The sequence below is a fragment of the Macrosteles quadrilineatus genome, unplaced genomic scaffold, assembly GCF_028750875.1.
Source record: "Macrosteles quadrilineatus isolate MER2022 unplaced genomic scaffold, UCM_ALF_1.0 Scaffold_8__2_contigs__length_117827958, whole genome shotgun sequence".
Taxonomy (NCBI): Eukaryota; Metazoa; Arthropoda; class Insecta; order Hemiptera; family Cicadellidae; genus Macrosteles; species Macrosteles quadrilineatus.
In genome coordinates, this window is record NW_026542601.1 from 10,753,446 (window position 1) to 10,778,974 (window position 25,529).

General features: G+C 36.2%; 1 protein-coding gene across 1 annotated transcript in view; it reads right to left on the bottom strand.

Moving 5' to 3' along the window:
* Nucleotides 1-25,529, bottom strand: part of LOC128999841 (uncharacterized) — a 224,257-nt gene that overhangs the window by 159,719 nt on the left and 39,009 nt on the right. The window contains exon 3 of the mRNA XM_054426548.1: nucleotides 23,232-24,551. Within this exon, the coding sequence (XP_054282523.1) occupies nucleotides 23,232-24,526 (1,295 nt within the window). The 5' untranslated portion in view covers nucleotides 24,527-24,551. The remainder of the gene's footprint in view (nucleotides 1-23,231; nucleotides 24,552-25,529) is intronic.

Below are 25,529 nucleotides of genomic sequence, written 5' to 3' on the forward strand. Positions count from 1 at the left end.
GTGTAGGGTTTCCGTATAACGAATTTTCATTAATAATGCATTTATTCTTCTTATGTTTCAAGTTTATTGAATTCGGGGCAAGATTGGGAGGAAATAGCTATTTGTGTAACTAGTGTGGAACTATTCACTCGTGTTACACATTATATGTTTCCTACATTTACTATAAAGCATGGAAATAATTAATCTTTCAAACACTGTACAACACGTTTTAGGTTAGGTTAAATCCAAGCGTTGAACGAAATGGGAAATAACTGCACCAGCTGATACTAGTCGTAGTGTTGCCAACCTATTGCCAAGCGTACACGGATTGGACGCGTTGCAGAAAGTCAACAGTCCCGGAAGGTCAAATAATTTATACCTGTGCCGCTAGGTCAAAAACTACAATGTTTGCAGTGTCTGTAGATCAAAAATCCCAGTAAGTCAAATAGAAGTCAACAGTCCCCACGGATTACGTGCATAATAAAAGCACGCTCTTTTGTGTTGTTTGGTTGGAATACTGGTGTGTGGCAAAATAGAGTGCGGCAAAAAGCGTAGGGCAAAAGTAAGTAAATGCTGTACCAACTCTCTGTACTATAATCAGTGCAAGGAAGCACACTTTGTCAGGTGACCGTAGGAAAAATTTATAAATATTCCTACTTACAAGTTTTTAATTTGTCCACAATCATACACGCAACCCCACCAGCACCGGAGACCCAAAGATAATGTCTTTGGAAAATGGTTTGATCACACGACACAATTAGCACAAAATGATCCACACATAATCAAAAAATCCACAGAATATTTACCAAGTAAAATCGCGATGCTATATTAACTCATTAACTATTGGAGAAAGTAATTTCCAATGCGACATCCTGATCCTCAATTAAGGATTAACTGTGATAACCACTACCGGTGTCCTACTATTTGCCACCAGTGTCGTTTGCCACCAGTGTCATTTGCCACCAGTAGGGTCAGTTCCTGGAATTCCCGCCGTGGCCGTTCCTATGAGTCATAACCATGTAGATGTACTTATATATTTTTGGATATTAAATAAATGTTTATAACTCCAGTTACAACTGTGAATAATACAAAAATAACATTTGGCACAGTATACAGCGCATCAATGATATTAAATCCCATTAAAATACTTGAAAAGACGCAGTTTCGGTGTTTAGTGTTCTGCGAATATACAGGGTGAAGAACTTAAATGTACCACCTTTGCAATCTCAGAAACTATTCGATTTAGAGAAAACATTATATGGGGAATTTCAACTACTATTTTATAACTTTTAAAAACATTAATTCTCTTCCTTTAAAGCCTGATATTTTCAATATTTAACTTAAAAATGTCTTATCGGACACCTTGTATTTTATGACGATTTTAGACTGTAATTTAAAAAATGTTTTCAGTTGAATTTTTCTATAAAGCTACGTAAAGGAGTTACAGCGTGTAAAATTTAGATTAAAGTAGCTTTTGGTTACATTCAGCATGATATAGCTCCTAAACGAGTAAGTTTGGAGAAAAAGTGCAAAGAATCCTTATATATAATACGTGAAGGCGATTTCTACGAAACACTACTCCTTCGTTAATATTGGACGGATTTTTACAAACGACGTGTCAAAATAAAGTATTTTTTGTGTAGACGCCCCCTTTCACCAATTCCTGTAATAAAAATCCTCGGGCTCTGCCCCACAGGCCATCAAAGTTGGAGTTTCTCCCATAAGATTAACATGGGGGAATCTAAATATTTAATTGGAAACTTTGTCCCCACTAATTTGAGAGAACGGCTGGGCGTAGAAACTTGGTAGAGGTGTCCAAAGAAATGTCTTGGTCTGTAGATGAGTTATGAAAAATAAAACTAAGGAAAATCCCTTAAGACTCTGTCCCAGAAGCCTTTAAAGATCCCTCCACAGAGTTGTTTACATTTTGGCCATGTAAATAATACTTTTTAATAAAACAGCTGTTCATTTTTAAATTGTATTTCAAACAACACACATTTATTGCGATCTACTGAATTCTACCAAGTAAGTATTTGCAATGTTATTTTCTGATTTTAAAATTGATTTTCTTCTTTATCATGTCATGTTTTGCAATATAACGTTCCATTACGAAATCAGTGGAAAATCCTTTTATCACATCAATTCTTAAATTATTTCTTATTGAACTATCTTATATCTATTGTACGGGTTTGGTGTCTTTCTTATTCACCACTTTTGCCTACATTTTATCATATTATTCTACACATATAAAATATTTATTTAGAAATATCTGCTCTTATCGTGTCTAATAAAATCCAAACATTGGGGGAATCTAGATACCTTGCCTAAAATGGTACCCATCTTAACAAATTATTTGCACCTGCCTATATTACGGACTTTGGCGCACTGGGTTGGTAACATTATTGAAAATAACACGACATTTTGGCTGTAAAATATGGTACAAAGAGAAAATACTATTTAAGCAGCTACTGTCATGACACAAAGGTCATATTCCTTTTAAACTAGATCACATAATCCTTTATAAGATACGTTGATTAACAACATGTAAACGTCAATATATACGTAACAGCCAATTTACAGTATTTTTGCTTTTTGGAAATGTCCCGTTGCTATGTCATTTGCATTATTTGTTGCCATTGAAAGCCGCAAGGCCGTATGAACTAGGAGGCCCCTAACAGTTCAAGAATAAAATCCAACTTCACTTCATTCCACTACACCTAACATTCCGTAGAGAGATTATATCGACAACTTTATGTTTTTGATAAGGCTAAAACAACAAACTGACATCCCCCATGTCAAGGAATTCCAGCTTTAACAGTAACCCCACAATCAATTTCTCAAAACTATGCTAGGGGGTTCATTCGTTTTCACAGAATTACGATATGAACTGACATGACGTGATAAAGGAAAAATCCAACTTACACTGTAACGGATATACCTCCCTTTGAAATTAGAATATGTCTTCCCAAAAAATATTTTATTTTAAATTAAAATCATATTACACTGATGAAATCACGGAAGTGTTTAATTACAAAAGATCCACCAATACGATTTTAATACTATTTAAAGGTTCTTCCAAAGGAAGAAATACCAGATAACATACTAATAATAACTCTGATGACGTACGGTATGGGGAATGTTTTATTCATTGAATAATCAACAAAATTTGACATTTAACGCAATTAATATCATTAGCCTATATTGTTTTTACACTTATTACTTTTTAAACAATGCTAAATGCTCAAAATATGTATATTTCACCAAATTTATCGCAGTTAGATGAATTAACCTAAGCCTTGAAAGTATCCGTCGACTTCGACGGGTTTCACCTAGTAAATTATAAATGTTTTAAAATTACATCTACATTCTATAAAGATCATAAAATATATTGACATTATTCCTTTGAGACGTTAGGTTCATGTAACAGTTATGGGATAAACAACATATCTAAAAACTGTGTTTTGTTATCATAAGTTATCTTGAAGTTCTGTGGAAAGAATCCTTCATATGTCGGTATTATGTTGTGTAAAATTCTGCCTGATAACTTCTTAAAAATAAGCAACTAAAAACATGTATGTTGACCAAGTCCGTCTATCGTCTAAATTTATTTGTTGATTGAAGTGATTGAATGTGGTTTTATTGAGTACGTTATTAGTTTACATTTTTATTTAGCCGCTTTAGATATATAGTTTGTATTCAAGATTCATTTAACTGTGATGTCATTCTTGTGCAATATGCATCTACTTATATATAATTCAACTTTGAAAATCTTTGTACAACTAAATCTAGAGTTCTACTGGACTGATTTATTAGTTAGTGGGTCATTGGAAAGCTTAATTCATATAGATTTGCAAATAATTATGAACGTTTTTAGCGAATTAATAAATAAATAAATTAGACTAACACTTTGTAAAGCTTGATGAGAACAGCACTAACTATGTCGTAACACTACAAAACCACAGATAGGAATGAGCATTTCCGTAGTGTATTTCCCTACTCCTAGAGAGAATGTTGGAATTTTTACCATACAAATGTTGCAAGAGAGGGTGATAGTGTGAATTATAGGTATTCCTTGGTCCATCGGCCGGTGCCTAGAGGGGTGATGACCCACGGACTAGGGTTGGGGCTGATGACTCACCGAGCCAGGTATAAAGTGGTGGCAAATGACACAAATCCTAGAGTGGTGGCAAATGACACTGGTAGCAAATAACACATATTCCCACTACCAAAGTTTCACAAACTCATTAGAGACTCCTCACTTTCAATGTGTCGCTGTCGCAACACTACATCCTCCACCTCTAGCCTACACCAACCCAGGGAGGTCGGCTTGCGTCAGGTAGACGATTGTGCACAAAATGCTAACCCATTAGCGAAAATTGAGGGTTCCAGTTCGGAAAATGGTCTTCCGCGGGGGATTTCCGGTGTGGAAACCGTCCTTGAGACATGGAAGTCTTGGTTGAGTGAGGATGGGTAAAAGTACAAGTGTAATGGGTTAAGTAACGCACGCGATCGTTAAAGCATTTCCGTGGCGAGGTTGAAGTAGGAGTAAACTATAGATAAGAGATTGTTGCAAAAACATTGGAGAATAGGTGTTACAAGTATTTGCTATGCCATATAACTCCAGCATATTGGGAAAGTAACACCCTAATTTTGGATAGACTTCCTTATCTGTTGGCACAAACAACCAAATGAAAATATCGATCGATATATCGATTATTCGATGTATCGTTTGGTTAGTTAGGTAAGGTTAACCTAACCTAACTAACCAAACGATATATCGAATGAAACAATCGAATGATCGATATTTTCATTCGGTTGTTTGTGTATACCCCTAATGTTTATCCAGTTTACCACAAGATTTTGAATACATCACTACAACCAATTGTCTTGATCACGTGCGCTATTGCGTAAAGGACATCTTATTCAAGATATAAGGATTCGAACATTTAGGCCTGTAAAATGTTACAAAAATAAAGATCAGGAAAAGCGTGATTTGAACGTTCAAGCCCTATTTTATTATTTTACTTGAAAACGTATAGTAGTTAAACAAAATAGTTATTCATTCTCATTTGCAACAGATAGATTACCCAGGGGGAGATATTCCGGTTTTTTCGTAAATCTTGTCACCCAATCACTCAAACTTAAATTATTCATAAATACCGTACAAAAAAAGAAAATACACTTATACGTAATATTTTGACCTTTATACTTATGTATAAGGGTTCTCATTTACCACAAATGAAGAAAATAAAGTCTTTCAACAAGAGTCTCATTACTTCGACTTTCACAAAACACCTGGTCCTAAGTATAACAGCTGTTCGTCCCACTTGGTTTATCCCTCATCCGATCATGACATCATCGCAGCCTTGCCAAGAGAAAGCTCCAGCATATAAGGCAAAGTTACCTTCAACAAGTGAAGCTTTGACCCTAGGGTTTCAAAACGCCCACTTCTGTCCCCAGAGGCCTCCCTAGGGTACAATCTATGAATACTGATTTTGAGTTTCAAAGTCCTTCGTCCTAATTGGTTTCGACTACGCAACTTGCCTTGAAGTTTATAGGCGTCGCGTGCTTGTCAGTTTTGTTTAGTTGTGCAAAGTGTTGGAAGGTCGGGAACATTAGTAGGAAAAATATTGGTAATGGAAATTAGCACATTGAGACATGATTTTCAAGTTACCCTTGAGTATGACTTTGTACAGCAGAATCAACAAGAAAGTCAATTCTGTAAGAACAAATGCGTTACAAAATTCTATAATATTGTTGATTTTGCTTATATCCAGGAATTGGAATGGAGAATAATCCTGGCTCACTATGTCAGTATTCTCCACAACGAAACCCTAGTTAATCCAAGTCCATTGTGGTTACAGCGGGCTATAATGACCAATATTTTCTATACCCATCTGTTCAACCATAAAGGTTTGAAAAGCGTATACTGTACCAACAAATTAACTATTTTACCTATGACCACGACCGTTTTTTAAGTAGTCGTTTCAGTTCAGTTCTTATAATTGAAAAGTTTCACATAACAGCATTGTTTACTTTCATAACAGCATAGTTTTACTAATAACAACACGGGTAACGAACCAATGAGGTTCAAGGATTGAGAGAGAAGAAGTAAAATTGTAATACTTTGAACGTCAACTAATCAGCTGTTTAGACAAATTTAATTGTTGAGTGGTGCAATTACTGTTGGTACAATGATTCGTTGCATCAATGTCAGTGACAATGAGAGGTCATAAACGAAAGCATAACCTCTCTTAGAAGTTATGAGTCGTGATTTTTAGTAATTAAAAACTGTCGTAGGTAAAGTAGTGTACGCAACTCGCGTAAATAGTGTTAACGCTACTCGTAGAAGTTTTTAAGGCACTCGCCAAGGTTCGTACCTTAAATTTCTACTAGTTTCGTTAGCACTATCTTTACGTGATCGTATCGTAAACTACTACCAAACACATTCACAGAGGGAGTGTTACGAAGTTAATTGTACTGCTATCAACATTAGTACCACGGTCACATTTTGGCCAAATCAAAGTGAAATGCAATAACGTCCACGATAAGATTTGTTGAACGATAGGCCTATTGTACTACCAAAGTGTTTTGATGACTAAACAATAACATTAATTTGAGTTCCAATTATATTTAACATGTACACAGGCGACAGACGTACATTTTAACGATTACTTCTCTGTAGATAAAATTATACTTAATTTGTTCAGTGGTCTGAATATATTTCACATCCTGATCCTGCTAGATTGTGAGATGGAAGCCCATCTTCGCAGTTTAAACAGCGCTATAAACAGCGTTATAAACGACGCTATAAACATTTTATGTTCGACAATAATTACTTTTAAACGACCTCAGTAAAGACAGACGTTAGAAAAAAAGAAAAGGGTTTCTGGCGGAATTGGAACGTCCTACTTTCAGTTCTTGTTTACAATTCAGTCGATCATCGAATAAACACCAGTTTGGTAGTCTTCAGTTTGTCAAGGTAACTTCAAAATTGCACGAGTGCTTAATACCATGGGATATTCAAACTATAGTCTTATTTGCCCGTTCATACACCTGCACCTGACAAACTTGAAGACAAACACTTAAGAACACAAAATTGATACTCTTTAGACCAATGTCTTATGTGTTCCTTGGGTGGGCTGTAGGGAAGAATTTTATTTTATACAGGGTGTCTTGCAACCGTGAACAAACTTTGACACGTTATTCAGCATGTCAAAAGAAACAAAAAATGTAACGTATGTGTTTTCGTCTTTCTACCCTTGTATGTGATTATTACAAAAGCATTCATAACTCCTTAACTGTTAGAGCTACAGCGTTGAAATTATGTAAACATTTAAATCTTATTTACCACCATTTTTGTCCAAAATAAAAAAAAACTCTTGAACCGTTTATGAATGGCAGCTATTTAAAATATTCAATGCCAAATTCCATTAAAACCGTTAATTTTACAAAATATTTTCAAGACATGTAAAATTTAGTAAATTTTATGCAGATTACAACGATATCTTGTAAGCTTAAGTTGGATAAAGAATAAGTGAGAATTTTTTTGCTATACCTACAGTTTTCTCTATTTAAACAATGTTGTAGATCTATGTACAGTATGCGTAGATTTTCCGTGCGATGCACACGAGCTGAGAAAAAAGGTTTTCAAGAAACATGTTTCATTATAGGATAACTGTTTTCACACATGTTTGGCCTAAACAATCGGTCACGTTAAAAGAATATATAATCGAACCTTTCCCACCGAAACTCCACAAAGCGTATACAATCACCAATTCCGAATGTGACAAGAGCCTGAAAGAGACAAAGGTAAACGAATTGTTGTCGTCAAATGGTGGCGACCAAACGTCGGAATTGGAATTGTACTGGACCAATATAGCTCTAAAAGAAATTAACATTTAAACATGTGTTTTATTGTAATCGCGTCAAAGACTAGAGAATGTGGAAAACAGAGACCTTCAAAAACGTGGCAAATCATCAGTTGGTTTACCTGTGTAAATTTATTTCTGAATTGAGTCATAACTGAACGCTATGATGTCTTGATACGTAAAGTAATTGATCAACTTGAAAGTAAATGTGCAGTAAAAAGTGAATATATGTATCTATTACTTCTATGGCACATCCAGTGTGGCATAATGCCAATTCTGTGGAGGAAGATTTACATACACATGTTGATGGTACCGTTACGTGAAAACATAGAATGACTATTTCAGTACTTTGAACACTAATTTTCCTTCTATAGAGCTTACATTTACATTACGTAGGCATTATATTATCATTAGATAACTTTTAATAACCCAACACCTAGTTCGTGAATGGTCTAAACCTCAGACTTCCTGAAAAGTTTGTAATTAGTTAAGCAGGTGTTAGGTTAAAGCGATGACATTTCATGCGGTTAGGTTGGTAGCTAAGATAAAATATAGGTAATGGCTGAAGTTTATTACGAGGTGCAGTTTCTTTGAAATGTATAACTCGGAAAATAGTGTCAAAATATTTTTTTCTTCCCTACCAATGCTCAATTTCTGTGAAATCCTCCTCTGTCACCTACTGTAAAATATCAAGGCTTTGAATTATTTAAAATTGTATATTCTGCATGACTTATGTATCATCGCGTATACATTTCAAGTAAAACTTCCTACCAAATCAATTTTTACCGTTCGGTTACAAGTTAGTGGATGTAAAATTGAATTTAGAGGATCATTGCCATAGATTAATGACCTAAACTTGTATCGTTGCGAAGTTGGCAACATCGATTGCACGATAATAAAGTCAAGTTAACCACCTCGGGGCTGTGAAACATGTGATTTATCCGAACGTTAGAACTGATAGTGCTGAGTTTTACATGTAAGGATTATTAATTACATTTTCAATTGTAATAGGTTAGCACTTGTTCTTTCTACACCTTTTTACAAGGAACCAGAAGAAATTACTCAAGAAAAATAATCATATTAACTTTAAAAATATGAGTAAACTCCTCTTTGCAGTAATTCGTTATTTTATCGATATATTACATTGAAAAAGATTTCAAAAAAAGATTTATGTTAAAACATTCACGCAGAAATTCCATGTTCACAACTACCTTGAGAAATTCCCGGACCTAACACTACTACATTAGAACAAGATTACATTAAAATTATGTTAATGACAGTTTGTGGTCCTTCGAGCCGGATATTTTTATGGTTCCCAGAACCACGTGTTCGATGGTTTACAGCCTCCGTCGGGCCCGTGGGCGCTCAGTGGGCGGTCAAGGTCAAGGTCAAGGTCAAGGACGGGACATAAAGGGTATGTGTATCAAGGAGGCAAAGGAAGGGAATTGTCTGGATCTGGATGATCAGAGGAACAAATAGGCTCGACCTTGCGACCGGTTGAGCGATTTACGGCGAAGAAGGTTAACGATAAATGCGTTTAGAGTAGCGTCGCCTATTATAACGTATACGGGGACATAAAACTATCCTCATAAAATTCACTTCTTCATGGAGATCCTTTTGTCAAAAACATCCTCCTCTTCAGGAACAACTGCCTCTATACACAGACAAATAATTCCATACAACAACAGTATACGTTGTTAGAGGGTTTTCCAAAATTAAAACAGAAATATCTTGATGAAAAATTAATCAATATTAGTGCATACATTTTTAGAGTCATATTTAATTAACGTGAGAAAACTTAAAATACTTAATGTATATGAAAACTTCCTCCTTAGCAGAACCAACTCATTCTCCATAATTCAAGACAATTGGCCTATATGCTTTATTACCATAGAGATGTTTCTTAAAGAAAATCCAATCTAGAATGCAGTAGAGCACAATTAAAATAAACTACGAAAATATTACAACTAAACTATTCCTAAGCACCGCACTTAATAGCCTCTATATTTTTACTCCCATTCGATTCTCTCCACGAACACAATGTAATAACAGGATCGCGCTTCCTTATCTCCTGTAATTCGCAGGACAAAGACTCGTCCTGGCGGCGTCCTTGATCTGCTACACCACGGCGCATGCGTACTGCGGCCGTCACTGCGCAGGTTCCCACGGGCAGCGCCACCGTCGCCTACACTCACTCTACCACTCTACCTGCGTCCTGCGTGGTCGTGGGATAATTGAATGTATTGATACAATGTGGAAAATAGGTCTCTGAAGGTAAAAATGCTCTTATGCCTTTTAGCCATAAAATAAAGAGGAACCTTTCTTTAAAGTTAAACGACACCCATATTTACGGTGTATCGTGGTTCAGAAACGATCAACTTTTCACTTTAGTGGTCTTTGGATGAAAAAATAATAATATCCAAAGGAAATAGGCATACTTCAATGAGAATTAAATAGCTATAACGTAGTGACAAAACTCCAGAGAGTGATAAACGTCCTATTATTTTTTATGTATATGTAGAAGAAGGATACCTCTTCATAGCAAAGTTTTTTACTGCGATAACAATTTTGAAGTCTTTGTTCAGGGGTTTAATTAATGAATCGAGCAGTTTTTGCGTTGAATTTAAAGAGCCGTACATATCATATTTATTTAATTAAATACTGATACATCTCTGTTGCCAATCTCGGCCCATACAGGAGGTGGAGGTCTCCCAGAGATTTTCCGTTTTGTACCGATCCAACATGTTATTTGTATAAGATGGTTTTTTGTTAAATGATTACTGAAATCCCTTTATTTACTAAAAAACAGCAGGCATTTACTTTTTCTATCAGAAAACATGTTTTAAATCCAAATTTAATAAATTAATTGCACCATTCAACCGACAAAAATTAAACCACACCGTTAAAATACAGAGTAACGCAAAGTAATTGAACTGATAAATTCAGAGGTTCCAACCCTATTTTTTCTACTTCACAAAGTAAATAGAGATTCAAACCAGCAACAGTTGCTTACAATAGTTTTATTTATTTAGGTGTATTGAAGTTTAACATGGAAAAATACTTGTAGACCTACAACATTTCGTTCTTAGTTACAGTATTTTCACACGGTACACGTATGCTCTTTCTTTTATAAAAAAAATCCCATGGTAAAATTTATGGGTAGAAAAGTATGTAAAACTTAATGAAGTAGAAATCTAAGAGGGTGTCTTTGATTTCTTTTAAATCCTTAACCTCCAACTAACCAATATAATCCAAGATTAACAAAAAATTAATCGATTTTTGAAATAACCCTGAAACAAAACTGTTCCTTACACGATATTACGCACCAAGTGTCTGTGCAAGGGGAAACGACTCCTACGGGATAAATTCCCTGAAACGGAAACACTGAATCTCCTGGACGGTCCAGGATCGTGTGACATGGGGGTTCCTGTGACCGGAAATGTGTGGGAGAGAGATGGTAGATGGGTGTGATCTAGTCCAAACTGGCAACAGGCAGTCAAGTCCTCTCTTTAGTAGGCAATACAATACGTAGAGTGACACCATAGTAAACATCTGATTTCATGGTCCAAGTTGTAAAAACGGGTTGGAGAGTGTTAAATAATGACAGAGTGTAAAAAGAGTGTTAAAAGGTGTACTCGGTGTATAGTCCACAGCACTGACAGTTAAGTCCACTCTTTAGTAGGCAATACTACACAGAGAGAATCATTGACACCATAAAAAATCAAATTTTATTGTCCAAGTAGAACGAACTGTTTGAAGAGGAGAAAGTCAAGTTGTTCTCGATATATATTCCATGGCAATGACAAGTACAGTCAACACTCAAGTAGGCGATGCTATTTCTAACAGATTGTATCGATGCAAAATGATATTGCAGTAAAAATCTAAATTGTATGGCTCCACGCTGAAGATTGGTTTGGAAAGTACTGAATACATTATTGTTCTGCTATTCATCGTCTGTGTAGAAAACAACGCATTAGTGGGAGATCACGTGGTCCAGAATATATTGGGAATTTTGAATCATAATTTAGCTGCAATTTCTTTGGATGATGAAATAGTATGCACAATAAGCTTCGGCTGACGTGTTTGGACCATGAGTCCACCCTCTTACAATCTTGGATGATGAAAATAGTTACGACTCAGGATTACCAACAATTTTTTACAAAGTAAACGAAAACTGTACGATGAAAGAAGGCATCAAATATGTATGATGAAGCTACAACATGTTAGTATAACTTTATATATATAACTTTCTTTTAGAATAACCAATAACAACATTGAGTATTGCATTACTATCGGGATAAATATTATATGAGGTTGATTTGTTTAAACTATTGATGGCTTTGTTGAAATTCCCTCTAGATTTAAACAAAATAAAACATGCTTTGTACCCAAAGAGAAACTCATGTAAAACTAAAACATTACACAATCTCATAAAGTAATTTTAACATAAAGAACACTGGATTAAAAATTACAATGATTATTATATTCCCGATTCCATTGAACTGGGATGTGATTGAACAATCAAATATTCTAATTACACGTCAACAACCAAAGTTCAATCTTTGTTAGCTTTTTCAGTGTAAAAACCAATATTAGTTTTCCAATGAATGTGATTGGTCAAAGTTGCTGTTGTTTTAGTTTAATCGGATTAATTAACTTTTCATTGTGTGTTTTGGGTGAGTTCATTGGCAAATTATTAAACCAAATATGACCGAATTGTAATAATGCTTAACGTTTTCGTGATTGTAATTTCACTAGTAAATTCATGGGAAATTTAAATAATAATTGGATTTTAAGTAATATAGGCCTATGGTATTCATGCACATTAACAGAAAAATTTTGAGGAAGTATTCATGGCGATACATAAAATTACACATTAACAAGAATATTTCTTAAAAAACAATAATGTATCGAACTTTTAATCTATTTGGCATATAATTACTAATAACTATCTAAACACGTCAAAAGGCATTGCAGAGATAATTCTGCTTTATATTCTTGTAATGCTTAAGATTCCAACGAGTAACAAAATGATATTGTAAATTAATTATACATTGTTATATTTTAAAGGTTTAATGTAACGCAAAATGTCATTTTAATAGTAAATAAAATGGAGGAAGATTTCGATCACTAATAATAATGAAAGTATTTCAACAATGAAAATATTTCTGTTGTCAAAAAACAATATTTATACGTCACCATGTCCCCAAAACAATTCCAATTCCTGCTGTCCGGTTGACGTTTACAATCCAAGCGTTGTCCGTTGACAGCAGACATGTCTATCTATTGTTTGGAAAACGCGTCACTTTTATTAAATTACTGTGAAATATCAGCTGTACCATTGTAACAGAGGTGTGTGTTGCGTTGAATATTTTGATAGGTGGCAAAAGTTTCGGTTGCTTAAAACACGTATTTTGTTCTATAATTATACACATTTGTAGCAACTCTATCTATCATTGAATACATCCCATGGGACATTTTCGTCTTTCTAATTAATCGTGACCTAATTAATGATTTGCTTGGTTATATTATGCGTTTTTGATATCAAGTCAAGCTCGAGTTCTTGTTGACAAATAAAAATTTAACTTGAGTACCTATAGGTAATCTTTACATTGTGTCCTTTTCTGATTGAATATGTTACCAAATAGGCTACCTCAAGTAGTGTTGCAGACTCGATTGATTACAACAGTTAGTTGTCTGAACAAATAAGCTCAATTTGTACGCGTTTTTACATGAATAAACAAAAAGAGAAAAGCCAATAAGGGAATATTTTTGATTATCCTATTTCGGGTGTAGCTTTAAGATTGTGCAGAAGTTATGATTCACAATGGACAAATAAATGTTGTAAATCTCACATGTAAAAATAAAATTTGACCGCTTCCTACCTAGCGTTTAATACCTGTTTATCCACTGTACCGGGATTTAAATTGATTAATCTTACAATTTGTCTTTATTGAGTCCAACATAGAAAAAATACGTTAAGCTTTCTATTAGCTAGAATTTGTATCCATATGAACTTTAAACAAACTGTGACTCTTATTTACATGATCTAATGATCCTTGGCACTTATTTTTATTTGAAACCCACGAAATGCTTGATCCAATTCATTCTCAGAAAAACTCCCAAAGTGAACTAATTTCCATAAATTATTTTGTCAACTAAAACAAAACTGAACTTAATTATATAATACTCCACAGCATAACTGGGGCAAACTCATCCACTCAAAGGTCACAATTAATCATGGGAACGCTAAGTAAGACACGACATAACTACTGTGTAACTCTAGTTGTCAAGTAATAACTCTCAGTTACACGACCACAGTGTCGCCCATTTAGTTAATCAGTGCAGCCACACCACTGGTGCCACCATTAACCCAATTATTTTCCTTAAAAGTGTGAATTTGTGTGTGAGAAGAGTAATTTGTTTCAATTTTGCGGGTTAGTACAGTAGAAAGCGCGTAAAACAGTCCTTACGTTTCAAATCACATTGAAAAGGTTCAAAATACCAATATAAAATACTAGGCCTAGCCTATAACGAAAAGGTTTTTTTTTTTTAAATTGATCAGTAAATATAATTAGAAACGTAGCCTACATACGTTAGCCTAAGATAAGAATCGATTAATACTGATTTAGTCAGGCCATACAAAGTTCCAAATCGTTCAACTGGTAAACATAATATATTTCCAACTACAGTAACGATAATAATAATTATTTGTGCACACATTCTAAAAACTATATTTTAAACACTGACAAATATCTATAAAATCTTTCACACGTTCTTTCAAATAACAAGTATTTAGTTTACAATTGTCTAATAAACATGTTTTCCTTTTATACATATCGAAGCAAAAAAACCTAACTCTGAACCTCTACAACATTATATTTAAATTGATTGTAATTAGGATAAGGAATCAATGAAGGTTAGGTTTCCGTAGTACTTTAGTTTCTACAATCAATAAGTACAGACGTTTTATCTATGGTACAAAACACCCACAAATCATCGTTTTATAATGGTTCAAATGAACAGAGGTCGAAAACCCGACCAAAAATATTTACTGTAATGTACAGACTTCTCTATTTACCCCCCACAATGTAAATAAAACATATGATTGGAACTTTCCATTTGTTTTGATTTTCTGTTTATATTCCGTTGTTATTTCGTCACCAACATGGCAACCCATAAGGCCAATGTTAATTTATGTTAAAGTTTCAAATTCATTTGTTATGCTTATGTTTGCGTCTATTTTATTTATAAAGGGATTCTGCACATCTACAGGAAAATATCTTTCTAACAATATGCGTAGATTTTCCCTTAATGTACACGAGCTGAGAAAATAGTAGTTTACGCAACGATTGCGTAAAGATAGTGTTAACGACACGAGTAGAAAATTTAAGGTACGAGCCTTGGCGAGTGCCTTAAAAACTTCTACGAGTGTCGTTAACACTATTTACGCGAGTTGCGTACACTACTTTACCTACGACGGTGTTTTAATTACTAAAAATCACTACTCATAACTTCCAAGAAAGGTTATGTTTTTGTTTATAACCTCTAATTGCCACTGACAGTGATTCAGCGAAACATTGTATCAAATACTAATTGCGCCAATCAACAATTAAATTGGCCTGAACAGCTGATTAGTTGAATTTCGAATCATTACAATTTTGCTTCTCCTCTCTCAATCCTTGAACCTCATTGGTCCGTTACCCGTGTTGTTATGAATAAAACTATGCTGTTATAAAAGTAAACAATGCTGTTATGAGATACTTTTCAATTCTAAGAACTGTACTAAAACGGCTACTTTAAAAAACAGAAGATACTGTATTTCTAAACAACACTAACCAATCTATTTAAACATCTTCGACCATACGTAACGCCTGAGCCCGGCTCTGCTACCCACACCCAGCTAAACTGGTTCCATTGTGATTGTAATTGTGGCATATCCCAGTTCGATATTTGCGAAACAAAACGTGTCCGCCATTACGTAAGAGTTACCTCACCAAGTCACGACTTTACCGGTACCTAGCGCAGTGGTAATAAGATAAGGTAAAGTGTTTGTGTAAAGAATTGGGATTATCTGGCGAAATGGTGTCTTGGTTTATCTATCGATGGCCTAAGATTGGGTTATATTAGTAATAGGCCCCTATTTTAAAATCTGAAGCTCGTTTAGACGTGGGCTCTCCTACGATGGTCGTGCATTAATTGCGCTAAATAGTTCCTTAATTGCGCCAAGTCCTCAGAGGGTCCCAAAAAAGTTCCTTAGTTATGCCAAGCCCAAGCCAGGTAGGGGTGAGTTGCAAGATAAGGAATGCCCTTGGTTTACGTGCCATCCTAACCTAACCCAGCCTAACCTAACCTAACCTAACCTTATTTCGGTACTACCAGTGAAAAACTTTATAAGAATGTCTTGAGGAAAAGGAGTCAGAGAGAGAGAGAGAGAGAGAGAGAGAGAGGGGGGGAATGTGAAAGACAACCGCAAGTTTTTAGAGTTCACACTAGGAGGATTAAACTTTAATCCTCCTAGGTTCACACTCTCAAAGTTGTCGTAACATTGAATTACTGTGAGATACGAACATTATACGCTATCAGTGTCATGACTAGGGTTACACTTGACTTATGTTTCTGACAACCGGAAATTAAGTTTACAAACTTCAACGTTTCAGCTGCGTTCCCTCTTCTTTCCCCAATTTCCTCTATCACTTAGGTGACTTTATCTGTGCCTTTTACCTGTACAGTAGAGATGTTTTGGTCCTGAACAGGTACTCTACTAGTTTAGGTCGTGTATTAATTGCGCCATAGAGTACCTTAATTGCTCCAAGCCCTCGAAGGGTCCTAAAAAACGTTCCATAGTTGCGCAAATATATGTTTTGTGTGGTAGGGGTGAGTTGCCGACAGAAGGAATAACCTTGTTTACGTGTCATCCTAACCTATCCTAACCCACCTAAACCCACCTAACCCACCTAACTTACTCAATTATACAGTCAAAAAGGGCCGCCACTTACAATAAATAAACGTATCGGGTGGCTCCCTGGAGTAGTTGGCGCAATTCAGGAATATCCGACTACCTGACTTAGGTCGTTTGGCGCAATTAATGCCCACCCCTTACGGTCGAGTGAAAGACCTAAGTCCTCAATGTAAATTTTACAGAATTTGCAGAATTTTAAAGAACTTTTTGAAACCAAAAACGCCTGATGAGAAACAAGTATCGTTCTACGTGGTCTTCGTGCTTTTCAGTAAAATTGATTTCGACTTAGCCATAAGGATACTGTATATAACTGTAATGTATGCGTTTGGACGAGTGATTTTATTAGATAGTTTCAATTCAGTAACAAAATCCTTAACATTCCTCAAAGTCTGGACCTGATCATTGGGCATGAAATTAATGATCCTGGCTAATTAAACAGCTGATCTTAGTCAGTAACAAAGCTACACAGATCATCTCACACCATTCTACACTCATCCTTCACTCATAATTGGGTTAAAATACGCATCTAGGTGGCGCCCCCAACTCAATAATTTTGATGGATAAAACTGGATTCTCAACAAATATATTGATTAATCTATTAAACAAATCAGGACCAGTTTGATTACAAAATCTAGTTTTGTTGAGGTAATGGCATTCGACAAATATAAACTTATAAATGTTAAAAACAATTTATTTACTAAACCAATGAATACATTATGGAGTTGATTAAAAAACCACTGTTGTTCAATTGGACTGTTTTTGTTTTCGGATGAAAAAACTCAGAAAACATTAGAGATGAGCGCTCCGCTGGCGACGTGTTCAGGATATATAAACAATTGGATTTTACACTCGGACCGATTTGAATAGCGATATCTGTGTTGACGTTACAATCGTATCAATCGACCTATCGAACGTACCGATATCTGTAAACTTTTAATCCGATTTGGATTGTTTTCGCTTTTTGTGGAGCGTCCCCTTTTCCCATCCAAATCGTGACAAGTTTATCAATTGATTAAAACGGGGTTGGGAAATTCCCCATATTGAAATTTGGGCTGTGTATTTATTTACTTATTTATGTATTTGCCAACGGATTTACACAAATTTTACAGTTTGATCAGGCCTAAATCGATTATCATAAAATTTGACTCAAAACTTTCGAATAATTATTTTGTTTGTAATTTGCTTTGGTTAAAGCGTGGTAAAACCCCTAATTTAATTCTGTATTTGTGTGTGTGTATGTCTGTTAATAACGCATTATTTCCTTATTTCTCAGTGTTTTGTGGAAAAGACAAGAGCACCTTTGTTAATGACATTTTCAACCCGAATAAAGTGTGCAGTAGTGAGGTTGAGGTAGTATTTTAATTACTTCATCTTGTGTATATTACTTCATGAATTGTATACATTGATTCTGTCCAAGTAATTCTTAAGTCGTCATTAGTGCGACCGGTTTCGACGACTATGGCATCATTGTCAAGCTGAACGTAAAATCGCTCCTAGGAGGTCGTCATGAGTCTTAAAAAACACGTAACACATAACACGTACACAAACAAAAAACGATCAAATGCATGGCCACACAACTAATTTACAACACGGCGGCGGGTACAGGGTTTGAGTCTAGGAGGTGATCTCTGGCCATGCATTTTAATGACGACTTAAGGATTACTTGGACAGAATCAAGGTAACTTAACCTCTTGTATACAATATTTTAATTACTATTAACCAGTGTGAAAAGTAACTTTCAATTACAGGCCTAGCTTAGGGCTATGCATCATAGATCTATAAAGCAATTCCTTTTATCATTAATATAAAATATGGACTAACACGATCGGGTGACATAATTGCGAAGCATTCGTTTTGGCTTTGAAACTGTCAGATACAGTATTGTATTTGCCAAGGTTTATATGTATTCCTATACAGTAATAGTTTTGCCAGCATATCTAGAAAAATGCACACTAAATATGCAAACCAACTCCTGTTCTGAATATAAGGTTTCAACTCACTATAAGATTCCCGTACGTAGAACGGGCAAACAGCTAGTTAATATATAGATTTTATGATCCTCTTTATAGTTTTGTTAAAAGAGAACGGTTACCGAGTCACTAAAAGGGAAAATGCATACTTTTCTAACACTTTAACGCTTTTAAAATCCCAAGATAGCTAAATATTTCTAAAAATATAATAAAGACAGAACTCTAAAACTTGGAACAAAGTCACTGGTCATAAAAGAGTATTTAAAAAATATTCACTGATACGCTACCTCCTCAGGGGAACGACCCGCTAGGTGCCAAATGAAAATCTTTATGCTTAAAGCATGAATTGGTATACACATCAAATTAAATGTCTTTGTTAGTCAAATACAATGGCGCAAACCCGACCTCAAACGGACAACTGAGTCAAAAATTACAGCATTGCGAATACAGTATTGATAAAATAACAACAATAATTGAGGTAGATTTTTAAACATTTAAAGAGATAACGTATGAATGAGGTGTCAGTTATCTTATCGGTTTTAAAGGTCCCTTATCGCCATTCATTCGCGATATTTTCCTTGGGTATTTAAATTAATCTCTACTATGGAATGTCATTGATTTAATTTAGACTTTTAAAAATCGTAACTTTGGAACGAAACATGCTATTGGAGTCGGGTTTTCGCCGTTGTGTTCAGCTAAATAGAATCTTCAAACTAAAATTTCCATTTCTATGGTTAAGTATTCTGAATATTTTTTAAATAAAGAATTTAATTAATTAATGTGGTTTTCATTCTCCTAGGTTTTACTGCACTATAATTATCCTTGCGTTATTAATTAAACCAATGTCAAACTTGAATTATTTTACTAATGTCTCTTTTTAAAAGTCATTAAATGTAGGCAACGGCTGTTTGTTAAATGTACAGTATTCCAAAATCCAGCAAAAAAAGTTTTAAGGATATGGGCTCATAATGGAACAAATTGATTTATTAAAGCACTCATCAAGTAAACCATTGGAAATTAATATTTTATTAGGTTTATGGAATTTCAAAGCAAAAAATAGAATAACACTAGCGCACCTGTTGCTCGAATTTGAGCAATAGCAAAGTATTACAGGCGTTATTTAAAAAAGAATAACAGTAAAAATTTTTATGACTCAAAAGAGTCAACTCAAAGATAATGTAATCAATCACTCCACTCCAGTTATCGAAACTGATAACGAACTCATTCTGAAAACGAACGTTATTGTATGTATCATGTGTTTACAATGAACAGCTGTAATTAATACAAATGATTCGTCTGTTTAGTAAACAAAATATTTTCTTCATTAGAAATACATTGGGATTTTGATGGCCTGTGGGGCAAAGCCCGAGGACTTTTATTACATGAATTGGTGAAAGGGGTCGTCTACAAAAAAAACTTAATTTTGACACATCGTTTGTAAAAACCAGTCCATTATTAACGGAGTAGTGTTTCGTAGAAATCGCCTTCACGTATTATATCATAGATAAAAAGTAGGATGCACTACTGTAGTTTAAAATCAATAAAATTAACATGGGTCTCATGGGTTGCCATGCTGGTGAAGAAACAGCAACTAAATATAAACAGAAAAAATGGAAGAAACTCCAATCCATAAACATGATTTAGTTATTAAGGCAAATTTTTCTTGGCTAATAAATAATTTTGTAATGAATATATGGTACTTGTATAAACTAATTACCAAAAGCTTAAAACGGGGGGGGGGTTAAAGTAGAGAAGTCTGTACATTACATATTTTTGAACGAGTCGAAAAATGGACGACCTATAGTAATAACATAAGTACATAAACAATGTTTTAAAAACATGCCATTGCTTCCTTCCCTAATACTTGTTTCTTTGTCCTTGGACGAAGGCTAAGGATGTGTGTTGAACTTCCTAGGGTCAGGTCGAGTCGGAGTCAGTGCTGATCAGGGTTCAAGGTACAGTAATCATTACAATTACCCAAAAAACGTACCTATTCATCCTAACCTCCACAAGCATCAGCTTCTTGTTCAGCCTTGCCCTTTTTACCCTTCACCTTGTCTATGCGTATCCTGGATACTTCATGTAGAATTGCAGAAGAATTCCTGCACGTGAGTAATCTTCAGAACTATCATCGCATAATTGTGTGGTTTTGATTACTATGGACACAAATTGAGTCATAGAAATGGTCTGAGTTTCCTCCTTGCCTCCACGGAGATTTTTAACACAGCTGGGACCACAGAGTCGTCCAATAAAATAACACTTCGGAATATAGGAGACTTATATATCTTAATGTTTTTAAGAAATCCCTAGTATTTATAAATAACGGACAAGACTTACTATTGAGTTTTAAGTGTGTCCTTAATTTTTTTGCATAGGATTTAGGCCTATCTAAATCCGGCTTGCATCCTTAAACGAGAAAGGGGACAGTCTTTTGTGAACAACCAAATATCCGGCTCGAAGGACCAAAATATATAAAATTTCTCTTTTTTGCTGTCAGCTAAACTACCACCGTAGTATTATTTCTAGAGTGACATTTGAAACTGGTTTTATATAAATTCCAGTATAACAGTATTAAGAGGTTTAATGTCGCATGGACTCATTCCATTAAAGGACTCGTACCCATGGGTTTACGTGGAATTTTCTTATGGATTTTAAATCTCATTGTTTTATTGTCTCATCGGGTTTACCATCAGATTAAATTATAAATCCTTCGGTTTACTTTCACATTGGTTACCACATTGGTTTAAGGCCACATATGTTACCTAACACAATAAGGGTTTAATTAATAATTGTAGTGAGGTAAAAGTGTTCCTTTTGAAAGAACGCGCCTCTGCAAAGGATCATGTGCGAGAACTCTGATGTTGGATTAGGTTGCAGCGCCATTCATCGATGCACTATAGTTTCTGTTCTAGGTTTTAACCATTTGGTTAATGTTACAGATATGATTAATGATTAGCCCTATATGTACAGTCACGGCTCGAATTTGAATTTGAAAACATCTTAGGGCTTTGGTTTTACCCAATCACCTACAGCATTAGAATAAGAACATCGATGTTAAAGACCATATAAAACCATTCTACTAACCACTCCAAAGACTGATGAAGACTGATCTCCCGACCTCGATCGAACAACATGGTTACACGGTTCCGCAAAACTTTCTCTTCTTTTCCTCACAAAACACACGTCTTTGTGAGGGAAAAACACTCTTCGTTAGCGAAGATAAAGATGAGAACGTTAGCTGTGACAGTTTCGATATTTACCAAACAAACAAGATACGAGGTTATTGACTCGTTGGCTATCTTTCTAAGCCAACAAGTTTCTACTATCGTTAGCAAATTTGCCATCTGGTAATATTTGAGATTTCCTTAGTGACTCATTGAGCTAATAAAGTTCGTTGCATTTGGAAACGGTTGGAGTTTCCTAGTAACAAAGCAGAATGGTAAGCGAATTGAGGAAGTTTGAGGTAATATAAAAACCCTAGATTTTCCAGAAACAGTAGGCCTATGAGGTTAAGTTTAATAACTTTCCCTTCCGATCTACTGAAACATGGACTTTGAATACTGTTACTTACTGCTAGTAGACGTCTACATAATTCTAAACTGCAAAGGAACATTTTAAAAGCTTCATCAATACAAATGACAAATCTTAGAGCATGTTTTCCTATGATCTTCATGTAGTTACTCTAGATATTAATAGTCGTTGATCTCCAATAATACATTTTAAATTTGGCTTTACAAATAACATAATACGTTAACTGCAGTTTTCCATGATGGTAACACTTTTCACACCATTCAACTGACTATGATTACAAGTCAATGTTCAATGTTGAAACTAAATTACAAGAACCTATGAGGGTTACGAGGTCAGGTCGAACGAGAAAATCTGAGAGTTTAATAGGAGATGATGGGTTGAAAATTGCTCTGCCATCAGCAGTAAACAGTTTGCAATTCAAATATCCGCGCGTCACTGGGGTTGATTGTCTTCAATTAAGCATTGTTTTGCTTATTTGGGTATTGAATGTCAGGAAAATAACGTAGGCTAAATTCGTTTGAGAAATTCATTGTCGGTCATGATTTGATCATTGATTCAACCACGTAAAACACGTTTACATTATAACTGATTAACGTTATTAACATTATAGAGAACAATCTTTCAAAACAACTCTGGAAATTAATTGAATCTATGAAACCAATCTTCCAGGTGAAACGCCTGTGGGTGCTCGTGTGACAATGACAGGGGACTTCTTATTGTCACACTCATGCTAATAGTTTCCGAAAATCTGACGTACATCATGTAATGTAAATGATAACGGCCTAATGAACATCCGGAACCCTTGACTCAGCTTTTCCTTAATCTTTAGTGATAATAATCATAGTCAGTGTCGAATGTTATTTACTTTTTTGTAAGGTCTACCTATTTATGGATATAAAAACAGTAATCTTAACATACCTTCTCCGTCCAACAGGCACGATGGCGAAGGGGAATCTCAGTCCAGGCTGGGGCGAAGTCCCGACAGTGGTGACCACAGGGGGTGGCGGTAGAGGAGGCGGCAGACCTATGGGCAGTGTGGAGTACGGGGGTGGAAGGTGTGAGTTGAGTAGGTCAGGGAGGCGGTCTACAGGTTCAGGGATGGGAGTATGCCACACCTCAGTGGTCTGCATCTGAGGGTGTAGATGATTAGCCAGCCTCCTCTGATGTCTCCGTTCGCGTCTCTCTCTACGTCGCTGCTCTCTATCCCTGTTCCTCACGTCTACAAGGATGTCGTCGGTCTGCGCCTCGGTGGACGTGTAGGTCCGCGGCACTACCCTCACGTTAGACACATTACACTGTATGTTAGGCACTGCTGACACTGTTGCTGGAACTGCCCTGTAGCAGTTGACACTCACACTAGCACTCGCACTTCCCTCGTCCGTCCCCGCGGGCTCCACGCGCTCGGGCTGCACGTTCACCAACATCTCCGGTCCATGTCTCGTCGCGGACTGGCGCTGGGAACCAGTTTGTGTTGGTACGCCTGTATCGGGGTCACTGCTCGCGGTGTTGCCACTTCGCTCGGCGGTGTTGCCGGCACGGCTCGGGTCTTTATTGGTCCACCGGCGGATCAGCTCCCCTAGTGAACTGGACGAGGTGGAGCTAGAGCTGGTGGAGTACGGCTCCCTGTAGGTGTCCGAGATCCAAAATCCGACGTCAGAGTCGTCGTTGGAGTTCCTACACTCGTAAGGCTGATACAGAAGTGAACTCAACGCTCGTTCGTAATCGCTCAGAAAGTTCCTTCCGCAAGGATCGGTTTGCCTCCTTCTCGTTCTCCTTGGATCTTCCACTCTCCTCGAGGTGGTCACCCAGCTTCTCGGCCGCACGTTCAGGTTTCTTACTCTATTCGTAGCACCTTTCTCCACACTCTCCGCGTTATCTGGAACTGTCGGACTCGGACTGCAGTTTCTGTCGAAGAAATCGTAAAAGTAGTTGTCCACCGACTCCACGGACGAGTGTTTCTTGAGCACTGCAGTTTCCAAAGGCATATTCTGGTTTTCTTCTCCGTTGTTGTTCGCTAGGAACGCGTTCTCCTCTGCAGGGGCCGTGGACGACCCCGCCAGAGCCGGTGTTATCTCTGGATGTCGCCATGCTGCCTGACTGCCGCTGGCTGTCTCCCCATGGTCTAGGGAGTACTTCCGCCTGGGGACGTGACTCTGGGGCGGCGAGGGCGGGAGTGCCGTGCTCCGGGGGCGGCGGCTAGCGGGGGCGGCCATGTGATAGATCCATCGGCCCGTACAGCTGAAACACAAACAGATTTTGAAAAACTCAAATATTGTATCGGAATAAGGTTTTAAGGAAGTTAAAATTGATTTACCATTTTAACTACGAAATTTACTAGGTTTTTAAACCTCTTGTGTGAATCCTTGCCCTCATCAAAAATCTGGCCATTACCATCCTTTACTGCAGACCAACAGACAGGGACATACTGAACATTCAAAATCCTGCCCATATAATTAAGGTAAAAAAACTAATGTGATGTCCAAACATCATTTCTATTCATACGTTTTTTTGTCGGTTTGGTCAATGAGGGTGAAAATCCTCCACCCATGGAATAGATTTAGGTGGCGGCCGTAGCAGAAGAAACGGGGTGCATATGAAATAGGGACAAGAGGGAATAAGTGAAGATGTTTCTTAGTGAAATTATTCCGCGGGCATTGATATGGTGATGTCTTTCAGGAAACCCTCGTCCACCCTCGTCGGCGGCCATGATGGATTTAAGCATTGATTATGCGTTGTAACTGAATAGTAAACCGTGTAAATATTGTATGTGTCGTGATGCCCTTGACATATTGAGTTTAGCTGGATTTGGAAATACAATACGTACAGATATTTTTTGTTAAATATTCGTCTTACAATAAGATTTTCCGAAAATCATAGGAAGTGGTATTTTAATAGAAGATTACGATTTGTACAAACATTTACAAGAAATTAAAACAGTGAAATATTCAAAGTTATAATCAAATGGACATAAAAGTCCAATGCTTCACGTATTGACCGTCAACAATACAGAGTTACGTGTACGATACTCTATGGAATTAATTATAAAGAAACGAAAGTTATTGAAAATACAAGGATTCCTATAAACAATTACTCGGTAATGAAGCGACAATAGCAGCAATCAACGGCGAATCCTTGCGTCCAATGTCTAAATCATCGCATTGTTTACGATAATTAGTGACTGTTGAAATTATAGATTCAAGGAAAACCTTTTTAATA